We start from the raw sequence: 12,891 nt of genomic DNA, 5'->3' as shown, positions 1-12,891 counted from the left end.
ATTGCGGGGGCAAGCGCGATTGATGTTTTGAGTGATGTCAAAAGAAGTACGGATATATCAGAGCGTGTGGGAATGGATGTTGACGGATGAATGCAAATACAATATAGATTACGATCATACCCAAGGCCTAACGAACGCGCCACCAGCCAAGGATCAAGACCAAGATTGACGAAATTCATCATCAAAACTTAAAGGACAAAACACCCGCCAAGGATAGAGGACTTCATGATAAAAAAAAAAACTCACCACTAAGACCTAAAGGACGAACCACCAGTCGAGGACAAAGGGCTTCTTGGCTCACTACCAAGAAATAATCACCTTTCCAAGGATAAAGAAACCAAGAAAGGAGAAACTCACCACCAAGACCTAAAAGAAAATCTACCGGCCATGGATAAAAGGTTTCTTGGCTTACCATCAAGAAAGTACCCACCTTCCGAGAATTAAGAAACCGGGGATGGATATTCACTCAGTCAAAGAAAAATCTCCTTTTACAATGAGATTACACCTCAATTTATAGAAATATCGCTAAACAAAAAAGAAGACTCTTCGAATACCCGAAAACTGAAGAGACACTTGGGGGAATTCACCTAATTATGACTCTTTAAAGCAACACCACAATAAAAACTCATAAAAAGCTGTAAATTAAGAGACTTATATGCATGAGACTAATTATTAGATGCATTGAAACTTGATAAGGCTCTTTAAATTCGTGCACCAGTCTTGAAGGCCGAATGTTCATCGTAAAAGGTCACCCAATAGGGATAGAAATCGACCAGAACAGTCTCCGCTTTTTAGGTAATTAATTACTAGCTTCGGAACCGACAATAAGCTTGTAAATCGACAACGAGGTAATCAATGACGCCCACGAAATCGATAACTTATCCACCGAATTGTTAACATCTCCACATAATCAAAAACTTCAACCTTGAACCTCGGCTATTAAGTTGTAGCCGAAATTGGTCTTTGCCTGCATAGAAAACGAGCGGGTTGGTTCTATTGACAAGACATGAGTGGTGCTCGAGGGCCGATCGACAAAACCCGTTGCTCCTACATATGTTTATGCACGTTGACGGTAAAAATTACGCATAAATATGAATAAACGCGAAAAATGCTTAGGAATCCCAAATTGCCTAAAAGTTGCATGCTACTATGAAATCATGCGCTAAGTTGAAATAGCAAGCTGACTTAACAATAATTTTGCCCTTGTGATTGTGCACATCTAACTTTTAATTTATTCCAATAATATCACATATCACATGATTAATTTCATATCATAATCATAAATAAATTTTGAAATAATATATAAAAGTTTATATATTAGATTTCTATACCTTGATAACATATATGAAGTACATTCATAACCGGCTATTCAAGTGATAACTTTAGTAAATAATGTAATATGTTACATGTTATATCCTTGACTTTTGATCATTATCTTAATAAAAGTAGCAATATTACCATCTACAGAATATATATATATATATTGTACCAAGCTCCTGATTGACTATTAAAAGATTGTCTTTATATCCCGTATGTTTTATTTTATTTTGGGAGTATTTAAGAAAGGCTTATGCTATTCCCGCATATTACAAATGTTATCGATGAAACCAAACAATGGAATAAGTGTTAAGTACTCAAATCAAACGGGGTAATAGTTATTATATCTCTGTTACATTACAACATAACATGTGTTAAATCACGGGTTCATTTGTTTCACTGAAAACTTTATTATAAAGGAAAATAATTTTCAAGGAAAACAGTTAGTTTTCGTTTGTTTGGTGATTTAGGGAAATTTCTTCTTACTAGAAAGGGAAGTCGTTTTCTCCCAATTTAAACTTATTGTTTTCAATCCATGGAAAACATTTTCCGTAAACCTATTAGTTTTCCGTCATCCCAACACCGGAAATCAGAAAACGATTTTTCAAAAACGGTTTTCCTTCAAATAAACGAACCCCACATTGTCATTCCATCACGGCAATTGAAGGGGTTGTTAGGAGCACTGCACGACCTGGATATCGTGCTCGCATCCTGTCTGATTCATGAGACTAGTGACTTCTATGAGCTCTCTCGAGTAGCATTCCGAAAATCCTGAAAGCTCAGTGCAAGTAGAGACCCGCGCTATCGGTTTTGCCAAGATCAGCATTTGACCAAAGAGATCGTTTGCCAAACACTCAAAAATTTCCCTTCGAAAGCCTTTTGGGAAAGCTAAAACCAAAATGCGTCGGCTTCCACCATCGCCAAAAGATAGATTTGTGATCAATACAATAATACTTCTTCCCTCTATATTTCCACTTTGCATAACCAAGCCTCCGTCGCCAAAGGCCCACTGGGCCTCCCTCCCTCTCCCGATCGGCTTCCGCTAAGAAAGAACCAGCCATGTCCGTCCGACGAAACACACCCATAATGGCGCCGCGCCTCCGCTCTCTTCCGAAGCTCCTCCGCCGCGCTCCGCCGGCCGGAGCCCCGGACCACTCCTCCCTCCTCCTCCTCGCTTCCTCCCGGGAGCGCCACGAGCACGTCCGCAGAATCCGGGTGCTCCTGCAGCAGGGCCGCACCGAGACGGCTCGGCGGCAGATCAAGTCCCTCGTCCTCTCCTCCGAGAGGCTCTCCTCTTCGCCTTCGGACGTGTTCGCCCTCTTCTCCCTCTCCTGCCCGCTCCTCAAGGGCAGCTTCTCCGACATGCTCCTGTCGGTCTATGCCGATTCCAAGATGACCCGCGAAGCTTCCGAGGTGTATGCGCTGATGAAAGGGGACGGCGTGTTTCCTAGTCTCGGCTCTTTCAACCTTCTGCTCGAGGCTTTGGTGACGAGCAAGCGGTTCGATGAGGCGCTTGGTTTCTTCGGGGAGATACTCGGGTCTGACGTGAGGCCGGACCGGTTTACGTTCGCGAAAGCCGTTCAGGCCGCGGCGAAATTGGGGGACTTGAGGAGGGGTTTCGAGTTGATGGATGATATGAAGAGGAGAGGGATCAACCCGAATGCATTTATCTACAATCTGATGATCAGTGGGCTTTGCAAAGAGAAGAGGGTGAGGGATGCAGAGAAGTTGTTTGACGAAATGTCTAAGAAAGATGTGGCTGCCACTGTGGTCACTTGTAACTCGTTGATTGATGGGTATTGTAAGATGGGGGAGATGGACAAGGCGTTTGACCTGAGGGAGAGGATGGAGAGGGAGAATGTGCAGCCGAATCTCATCACATTCAATTCGTTGCTTTATGGCTTGTGCCGAGCACAGAGGATGGAGGAGGCAAAGAGAGTGGTGGATGAGATGGAAGCTCGTGGCCTCGCGGCCGATGCTTTCACATACAGCATTCTTTTCGATGGGCATCTTAGGTCTGGCAATGTGGATGCGTCAGTGGATCTTTGTGAAGAAGTAATGGGGAAAGGAGTTAAAATGAATATGTACACGTGTTGCATCTTGATGAATGCTTTGTGCAAAGAAGGGAAGGTGGAGAAGGCTGTGGAGATTTTGGATAAGTTGATTGCGGATGGACGTGATCCAGACGTGGCTGTATATAACACACTTGTGAGCGGATATTGTCAGAGAAACGATCTGGATGGAGCCATTTCAATGATCGAACAAATGGAAGTTGCTGGGGTGAAGCCAAATTCTGTTAGCTTCAATTGCTTGATCAGCAAGTTCTGCAACATGAAGAAGATGGAGAGGGCGGAGTATTGGGTCAAGAAGATGTCGGAGAAAGGAGTTTCAGCAAATGTGGAGACATTCAACATTTTGATTGATGGCTATGGACGCATGCGCCATTTCGATAGGTGCTTTCAGGTTCTAGAACAAATGGAAAACAACGGTTTAAAACCAAATGTTGTGAGCTATGGGTCTCTAATACATTGTCTATGCAGCGATGGTAAGCTCATTGAGGCTGAATGTGTCCTTGGGGATATGGTAGCTCGAGGAATATTGCCAAATGCGCATATATTCAATATGCTAATTGACAGCAGCTGTGCAGCTGGAAAGATGACGACTGCCTTCACTTTCTTTGAAGAGATGCTGAAAAGCGAAATTGCTCCAACAGTTGTTACATATAATGCTTTGATTAATGGGTTATGCAAAAATGGGAAGCCAATGGAAGCGGAGAACTTGATTCCCCGGATGATGAGTAATGGCCATGCTCCTGATGTTATCACATACAACTCTCTAATCTCAGGATATTCTGGTGTAGGGAATTCCCAAAAGTGTCTCGAGTTATATGAGAAAATGAAAGCTTTGGGTATCAGGGCCACTTTAAAAACATACCATCCGTTAATTAGTGGATGCGGCAAAGAAGGAACAGCTGTTGTGGATAGACTACTTGAGGAAATGTCGGAGATGAATTTGGCTCCCGATCGACTGGTATGTAACGAAGTCATTCGATGTTATGTCGAGCATGGAGACATTCAGAGGGCATTTGCTGTGTACCATGATATGGTAGACCGGGGACTTCAGCCTGACAAAATGACTTTCAATAACTTGATTAGGGGGCGGTTCAAAGAAGGAACTTTGTCTTCAGTGAATGATCTTGTTAATTGCATGAAGGCCAGTAACTTGTCTCCTAAAGCAGATACTTACCACATACTGGTAAAGGGATATTGTGATCAAAAAGATTTTGCTGGGGCATATGGTTGGTATAGAGAAATGATGGAGAATGGTTTCTCGTTGAATGACTCTGCATGCCATGAGCTCATTGCTGGCCTCAAACAAGAGGGGAGGTTACAAGAATCCCAGATAATTTGCTCGGAAATGAGCAACAGGAATGCGGGTAATGATGAAAAACTCTCTTTGGTTGCAAAGATGTAGTCAATAAAGCAGGTCAGACTATTTACGTCAACACAGATTGGCCTCAAGTTTGAAATGCATCAAGTTATCTGCCTCAACATGTGTCTTTGGATAAATCCGCGAATCATGGTGGATCTAATTCTGTAAATGTGTAGTTTATTTTCCTTCTACGTATTATATTTATAAGGACGGCTGAACTTTCCAGCATAAACTCACAAGCTTCGTCGAAGTAAATTGGATCCCCTAAAGAATCCTAGAGGAATTCAAGAGCGACCGAAGGTCGGCTTCAGTTGGTTCCCTGCCTGTCTCATGGTCCATATTGTTGTTTTCTAGCAGGTCACTCCATTTAATGGTTTTCTGAATTCTGTTCGATGATGTCATGTCATTCAACCTAACAAAACCAACCTTCATCGGGCTTTTAGAATTTGTGAGGGTGAACGAATTAATCATCACCGAGAAACTCGGAGATGCGCTCGAGGTTAAGGCGGCCAACAAAGTGCCCAAAAGGCCTAGATTCAGGTTTGGAGATCGGATCGCAATAGGACCTGGGTATTGAACTGTTGAGTAATTGAGTCCATTACTGGATTAAAATTCAGTAAATGCTTAACTGTTTTCTTCTATGTATGATTCTTTGCTTAATAAGGACAGCTGGAATTTCCAACACAAATCAACTTGCTTTCTTTTGATGTTTTAAGTAAATTGAGATCCCATAGTGAAAGGATTGATAGATGACCGATGTTCTTGATTTGTGTCCGGTTCTCTAGAGCACTGAACGTGTGAACATCTTCGTTGAAGATTATGATTGCTTCAGTAAAAAAGGAACTTAACGTGCCCAGAGGGTTGTCCCAGGAGGACTTCAACTCTCTGGTAGAGCAACCCGAGAGCTCGTACATGGAGTGTCGCCATGCTCTCAGCGAATTTTTCGCACAAAAGGCCGAACAGAATACCCTTACGCATTCGCCACGAAAATTGGCTACTCACTTCACTAGTCACTCCATTATAATCGAGCTGGTTGATGTCGTTCCATGGTGTATCGCTGATCGATAATCACACGGACGGCCCATTGAAAAAGAGGACTGCCAAAACTGCTGGTCCTTCTGGAGCGCATGTGAAACTGCATTGCGCTGGTTATGGGTGCAGAGAAGCCGAAACCGGAAGATGGTAGATACCCAAATAATCGACAGACACAAACATGAAACCGTGGAGGATCACACAGAACAGACGATCACACACGGTAGGGCATTTTCAGAACGGCGACGGCAGGAAATCCGAGGGATACGGAGGACTCTAGACCTTCCACCATTCAAACTAACCTTGTTTCTTTCACTGCTGCTGCACGGACAGAAACGAGCCCATCGAACAACCGATTCAACCACCACCCAACCTACCTATTCATGTGGGTCCTTAATACATTTCACCTGAAACCAAACCTTGAATCACCAACTAGTTTCTGTTCCCAGCTAATTTCACCCCTCACCGAAACAACAAGACAGGCGGTCGAACCAGACGCCTGAGTTCAAGGCACAAACGGCATCCGCTCCTGCCTTCGGAAGAGATTAAAACTTTCGATTCGTACCGCGGAGAAACGTTTCCAGGGTCCGTCCGTCCAACGACGCAGCAGTCTCTCTGCGACCGTGAATCGCAATTCGAATGCGATTCCCAGCACCAGAACACCCCCCAAACGAAAAAAAAAAGAAAGCGTCGACTCGTATACTGCTGGACTCAGGAACAACATCATCATCCTCACGAAATCAATACAAAAGAAAGGCAACATCTTGGAATCCCAGAAGCAAAATCCCTGTTCATTGTGTCTGCATCAAACCGCAGTTCCAACTCCATCTCAATTTATTAGGCACAAGTCAGGAACGAAAACTCTTATCAAGCTCAAAACCCAACAAGAACCGCACCTCTCAACACCAGCCAACGACAGCCAAATTCAAAGCCCCAAAAAGAAAAGAAAAAAATGGAAACTTGAAAGCATCTACAGGACTTTGAGCATATCCTCGGCACCACTGAAGGTGAAGGCCCCGCCTTCCTCCAGGTTGAGCACCTTCACGACGCCGTCCTCCGCGAGCAGCGCGTACCGCCGCGACCGCACCCCGAGCCCCACCGGCTGGTCGCTCAGGTCGAGCTCGCACCCGATCGCCCTCGTGAAGTCCCCGTTCCCGTCCGACAGCAGCATGACGTCGTCGCCGATGCCCAGGTTCTCCTTCCACGCCCGCATCACGAAGGCGTCGTTCACGGAGATGCAGGCGATGTTGCCCACGCCCTTGGCCTTCAGCTCCCCGGCCTTCTCCACGAACCCCGGCAGGTGCTTCTGCGAGCAGGTCGGGGTGAAGGCCCCCGGGACGGCGAAGAGGATCGACTTCTTCCCGGCGGTGAGGGCGGAGACGGTGGTGGTCTGGAGCTCGCCGGAGGGGTCGAAGTAGGAGAGGGTGGCGTCCGGGAGCTTGTCGCCCACGGAGATGGCCGCGCGGGTGGGGGCGGCGGCGGCGGTGGAGAGGCGGAGGGGCTTGCCGGGGCCGCGGCGGCGGGGGACGGCGAGGGAGGAGGAGCGGCGGCGGATGCCGAGGGAGGCGGTGAAGGAGAGGGATTTTGGGGGGAGGAGGGGGAAGGCGGCGGCGGCGGCGGTTGTGGCGGCGGAGGTGAGGAGTCTGGAGACGGAGAGAGAAGCTGCCATTGCTGCTAGAGAGAGAGAGAGGGCGAGGGAGGCCGCGAGAATGTGGGAAGGGCCGTGGGCGACGGGGAGATATGGTAAGATTGTTTTGTTCTGAAAAATATATTATTTTATTTTATTTTTTCAGTTTTCTTGTTTCTCTTTTTTTTTTTTTTTTTTTTTTTGCGAATTTTTGTTAGGGCGGAGATGACAATGGGGAGTGGGGAGGAAGATCTCTACAGGGGAGGACACGTGGGCCTCTCGTGGGCGTCGCTGAGGACGCCTCTCTTTCTTTGTCACCTGGGCTTCTCCGAAACTATACACACGAACGCCTAAGTGTTTGGTCGCCGCTGCCGATGATACCTGTCGGCGGTACGCAATCAGACATTATGGTGTGCCTAACTTTGCCCTAATGTGCGTTATCTCTGAACTTTTAATTTATTTAATATGATTTTTAAATTTTAATTCGGTATGTAATGTCGTTCCTAAATTTTTAATTTATCCGACATGATCTCTGAATCTTCTATATATATTTAATTTAGTCCCTAAATATTTAATCCAAAGATATAGTTTACCAAAATTTCAAGAACTACATTGAACAAATTAAAAATTCGCACGTCGGGCTAAAGTTCAAGAATCATATTGAACAAATTAAAAATTTAAGAACCATATTGTATATTGTAATTATTCCTTTAAGTATTCTTTCGAGACCCCGCCCTCTTTCTTTTCCTTATTTCTTTTCTTTTTTTATTGGTTTTGCTGGCCCTTCAGCCTCTTGTGCTTTCGATGCCGCCAAGGGCCCTCCTGAAAGTTCAAACACTCTGCGCTACAGAACTTAGTAAAGCTGCGGAGAACGGTGACAACTGACAAGCCCGAGTCGCCTTTTCAATGGAGAAAAGAGGGATGGCGACGTCAAACAATGTCCACACTCGGGGGCCAACTATCTCTTCCTCTTCTCGAAAGATCCTGCTGCTGCTGCTCCAGCTCCAGCTCCAGCTCCGCTCCCAGAGGGGCATCTTCGCTAGGGCTGTCATAAAAGCCTGGCCCGGCCCGTAACGACCCGACCCGGCCCGAAAAATTGGGCCTTTTCTGTTTGGGTCTACTCTGGTCCAGGTAAGAGCTCAAAAACTTGGGTATTTTCCCTGTTTCGGGCCGGGTCGATCCAGGTCGGGCTTTACCCGTGACTTAAAAAAAACCCTAGTCATTTCCCAGAAGTCACACAGCCTCGTCCTCGTCTCTACTCGGCTTTTGGCCTCAGCTTCGGTTTCCATTTTCCTCCACGAAGCCAGAAATCAAACGTCCTCTGCAAATCAAATGTAGCACAGCGGCACATCTCTCTTGCTCGCTCAAGCATGATCGTAGCTTTACTCGACAAAACCAAACTTTATGGGTGTCTTCGGTCTAGCGTCTTGTCGGTGATCAGGGGATTTTCTGGCTCAAGTCGTGGTTTGATCGTTCGCAGATTAGGGGACCATTTTTCAATGGCAGAAGCATTCGACTCGGATTTGAACTAGGTAGAGAGAGAAATAGCGGCAGCACACCATCTCGGTGGAACTAGGAGCATCCGAGCTATGTTTTGTGCAGAGGGAAGCTACTTTTGATGGTTTCTGTTGCGGCATTTTCATTAATCTTTCGCGTCTTGTCAGAGAAGTGAAGATCCATCATCTTCTTCCTCGCTCCAGAGCATTTGCCTCAAAAGGTCTCTCCTTTTCTTTCTTTTTTGCACGGAAAAAACTAGCAATAGTACCTTGTTGACACCTTGAAAAAAAAAAAAACTCTTGACCTACCAAGACCGATTGGGCCTAATATGAGCATTCGGCCCACTGCGCGTTTGGCTTATCTTTCTTTCCTCGTTTGGGCCGAATTCGACCCCCTCTTCTCTTTTCTTTATTTTTGTCTTTAAGCCCAGTTTATTTCCTTTGAGCCCATTTCTTTTTACCCCCAATCTCACGCCTGTGATCCCTTTTGCTTGCTCACACTTGTGAGCAGAAGATGGTGACGAACAGAGGGTGCATCTGTGATTGAGAATGGCGGTGACGAAACAAACATGTGACGGAAGCATATCCAGGTAAGGTTCTAGATGCTTGCTGAGCTGTAGAAGTCGTTATCAGAAAAACGGAATGCACGGTGGAGGCGCGGGAAGATATATACTCACTCGACTGAAGGGAGGAAGAGAAGGGTAAAAAATCGTCGGGGAAGAAGGGTCTTGGAGAAGAGAGCGTTCGGTTCTTCTACTCGCGTAGAAGAATTCCGGCAAATCTCTTCCCCTTCTTCCATCGTTTGTTCACCATCGTCGGAGAACTCTTGCAGCTGCTACCCTACCTTGTGATCCATCTCTTCCCTTCCTTGGATTCGGAATCCGTAACCTCCAAGTTGTTCGTCGCTTCGGACGTACGAGGCATTCTTGTTCGTCGTTTCTTCGCCGTGCCGGAAGACGCCAAGTTCTGTTGCGGTCCCGTTCGTAGACTACCGTGAAGGCGTTGTCCACGAACCAGGTAAACCTTCTGCTTACAATGATTTGTTTCTCTGTTACACTGAGGCATAGAACGCCGAATTGAATGAATGATTTCTGGTCAAAATCATGTGAAACTGAAGCGGATTTGTGGAATATATTGGTGATTCAGAACTTTATATATTGTGTTTACGCTGAAAATCGTTCGAAAATTAAGTCGGAAAATCGTTTCTGAAGTTGCATATCATATGTTCGACAAAATGCTTGAAAGAAGAACCGAATTGATTTTTGTGGAATCAACGCATGGAACTCGTCCTTTGTGCTTGATTAGGTCCTAGTTTGATGAATCAATACTGAATCTGTGTTTTTCCTTCATTTTGTGGCATATTCATCATTTTTCCGAGTCGGCCATTGATGGAACCTTCGACGGAGATTCATTCCACTGTTGCCGGAGCGATGCCTGCGGTTAGAGGCCGCTTCAGTTAGTCCATCTCTCACGATTTGATTTGCATATATATCTCCTACGTGCGATTGAGTCTCAGTTTACGTGATTTTTGAGTTTGAGAATTTCTCGCCGGAGTTAGTCCGACGATGTAGAAACCGTCGGCCAACTAGTGGCCGGTGGTTATTGGTTGGCCGTGGTTATTGACGTTGACGATTGAAGTTTGAGGCCGACGGTGTTATGGAGTTAACCGGAATAATTGTTCTCAGTGAAGGCGTGAGGGAAGTGAGCTTTCGGTGAAGAAGACATCGATGGAGAAGACGATGCAGAGGGGAAGGCCAAAAGGAAATAAAAAAAATAGAAAAATAAAAAAAAGAAATAAAAAAATTAGAAATAAAAAAGAAGTAAAAAGAGTTGATTATAATGGAGACCGAGTCACGTTCTGATTTAGGCGGAGCAAAAGTGTAAAGGGCCGTCTGTCAAGTCAATTGAATGGGCTGAATTGGAATTGGGCCTAGGTTGATAAAAACTGAAATTTGATAGTTTGAGCCTTATTCCTATTGGGCCCAAGAACTTGCCCGAATTGACCAAGCCCGGACCATCAGGGTTCAGGTCGGACTAATGAATCAAACCGGGTTCTTAAACCCGGTATGAAATCCATTTCCCAATAAAAAATAAAAATAAAAATAAAAATAATAAAAAATCAGAAAATTAAAAAATAAAAATAAAAAATGTGTGAGAAAAGCTAAAAAAAAATTAGAATTCACTTAGTTTAGGGCTTTTAATAAACACTTTAGGTTTGAATAAAATTTGTACCCAAAATTGCATAAGCCTTTAGGGCTTTACCTTAGGGATTCTTTATTGTTTTTTTTAGAGACGATGCTAGGCCGCTGTTTGTGCACTTTCGTTTTGATTTCATTTGATTGTGTACTTTAAATTCATTGATTGTTGTTTTCCCCTTTTAGAATGGTTAAGATGAAAATTCAAAATTCTCGATTAGTAAAGACTGCCGTGATATTTTGGTTAGCAAATAGTCGAGTTTAGGTACCGAAATGGCATTAGTTGAAAAACTAGTGTAATCAAGTCCCCGATCCCTAAGAATCTCTGGTTGCGTGTGTTTTCGAGATAACACTCCCGTATCTCGATTAGGGTTTCTAGCCGACCTTTAATCGTGGCTAGTGGCGACTCCTATTGAACAAATAGATTTAAACAACCAATGTCACGCGAGGTATGGACTTAGGGAGAGTCCAATAAAGTACCTCTAAACCTATTTCTCCCGAGGAGGCCTTCGAAGATTAGGTCGTGACAGCTTGGCGACTCCACTGGGGACCGTGAGGACTTAGGCCTAATAAACTTGATTGTTTGTTAACTAACGTGTTTTTATGGCGGTGCATCGTGAAGATTGAGGTAAGTACACTAACTTTGTGTTAAATGTTGTTGCAGGTGGGGAGTTATAAGGGGTGAAGTCTTTGTTAACTCATTTGTTTTGCAGGTTGGTGTAAGGAATGTATTTGTATGTAAATGAGATAGAAGTGCTGTCTTGATATAAAATGATGTGCACGCCTTTATACATGTTTTAGCACTACTCTCTTTACACACACAACCCGCGGTTAAACCCCAACCGCATCCTTAGGAAACCCCTAGGAGGTGTTGAGGATTGATTGGACCATACGCAGTTTGCGCCAATGGGACGATCATTCTTGATCCCGCTCATTTCCTCGAAAGAAATAAGTCCGACCCACCCGCAGTTCGCGATATTGGGAAAAGGCTTACTATTTCGTTGAGATGGGAGCCTTAAGCCTATAGTACACCTTACCCTTATGTGTCAAAACTTCACAAGTACATCTGCGTGTCTATGTGACTAAAAAAAAAGAAGAAGAAAAAAGAAAAGGAGTCATCATCCACTGTGAGTATGATTTCTTCCCTTACTTGTTCACTTTTGATTGAAACTTTCATTTTCAGAAATTCACGGAAATCGATCGAATGCCCTGGGTGATCTTGGCTTATAATTCAAAATTTTGACAATCACTCTTGATAGTGACTCTTGAATACAAATTTCAAACACCTCTGATTTGGCCCTACAAAACAGATGGCTTTGTTTAAATTTTCAATTATTGATTTGAAATCACATTCTATGCAGAATTTCTTTCAAGTCAAGATTATATTTTGGGGCATAAAATTGAAATCACATTTTCAATCAAAAAAATAAATAAATTTTGTTCACATTTGGAACTACAATTGGTGTATAGGTTTCTCAAAATAAAAACACCTCGTGTTTTTCAAACAGTGAAATTACAAATGAATTTTTCGAAATTGATGACACATTTGCATATGAAACTTTTGGAATAGAATGGGTATTCGATTGATAGCCGCGATTTGATATTTCGATGATGTCTTCTCTTACAACGAAATCTTGGCGAAGTATCAAAGTCTTGTAAATAGGGACTACGAGGCAGGTATCGTCGCCTTGCTTTCATTATAAGAGGCGGCCTCACTAAAAGTTCACCTTTTCATTCCCGTATTGACACTGTTTTCCATTTGCAGGATACATGTGACGACCGGTCCCTGAAA

General features: G+C 44.2%; 2 protein-coding genes across 2 annotated transcripts; one reads left to right on the top strand and one right to left on the bottom strand.

Moving 5' to 3' along the window:
* The first annotated feature begins 2,388 nt into the window (after window positions 1-2,388).
* LOC115675333 (pentatricopeptide repeat-containing protein At5g12100, mitochondrial) lies at window positions 2,389-5,067 on the top strand. The gene has a single exon (XM_030597939.2). It carries the CDS (start codon window positions 2,404-2,406, stop codon window positions 4,789-4,791), a length of 2,388 nt encoding a protein of 795 aa, XP_030453799.1. The 5' UTR covers window positions 2,389-2,403; the 3' UTR covers window positions 4,792-5,067.
* A 1,486-nt stretch (window positions 5,068-6,553) lies between these two features.
* LOC115675264 (peroxiredoxin-2E-1, chloroplastic) lies at window positions 6,554-7,537 on the bottom strand. The gene has a single exon (XM_030597864.2). It carries the CDS (start codon window positions 7,448-7,450, stop codon window positions 6,752-6,754), a length of 699 nt encoding a protein of 232 aa, XP_030453724.2. The 5' UTR covers window positions 7,451-7,537; the 3' UTR covers window positions 6,554-6,751.
* Window positions 7,538-12,891: the final 5,354 nt, after the last annotated feature.

Source organism: Syzygium oleosum, unplaced genomic scaffold (assembly GCF_021117445.2).
Source record: "Syzygium oleosum isolate NSW1041296 unplaced genomic scaffold, Sole_v2.1 Sole_v2.28, whole genome shotgun sequence".
Taxonomy (NCBI): domain Eukaryota; kingdom Viridiplantae; phylum Streptophyta; class Magnoliopsida; order Myrtales; family Myrtaceae; genus Syzygium; species Syzygium oleosum.
This window is presented reverse-complemented; position numbering and strand designations above follow the sequence as displayed.

Coding starts and splice junctions, on each gene's coding strand:
- LOC115675264 (XM_030597864.2), bottom strand. CDS start 7,450: ATGGCAGCTTCTCTCTCCGTCTCCAGACTCCTCACCTCCGCCGCCACA.
- LOC115675333 (XM_030597939.2), top strand. CDS start 2,404: ATGGCGCCGCGCCTCCGCTCTCTTCCGAAGCTCCTCCGCCGCGCTCCG.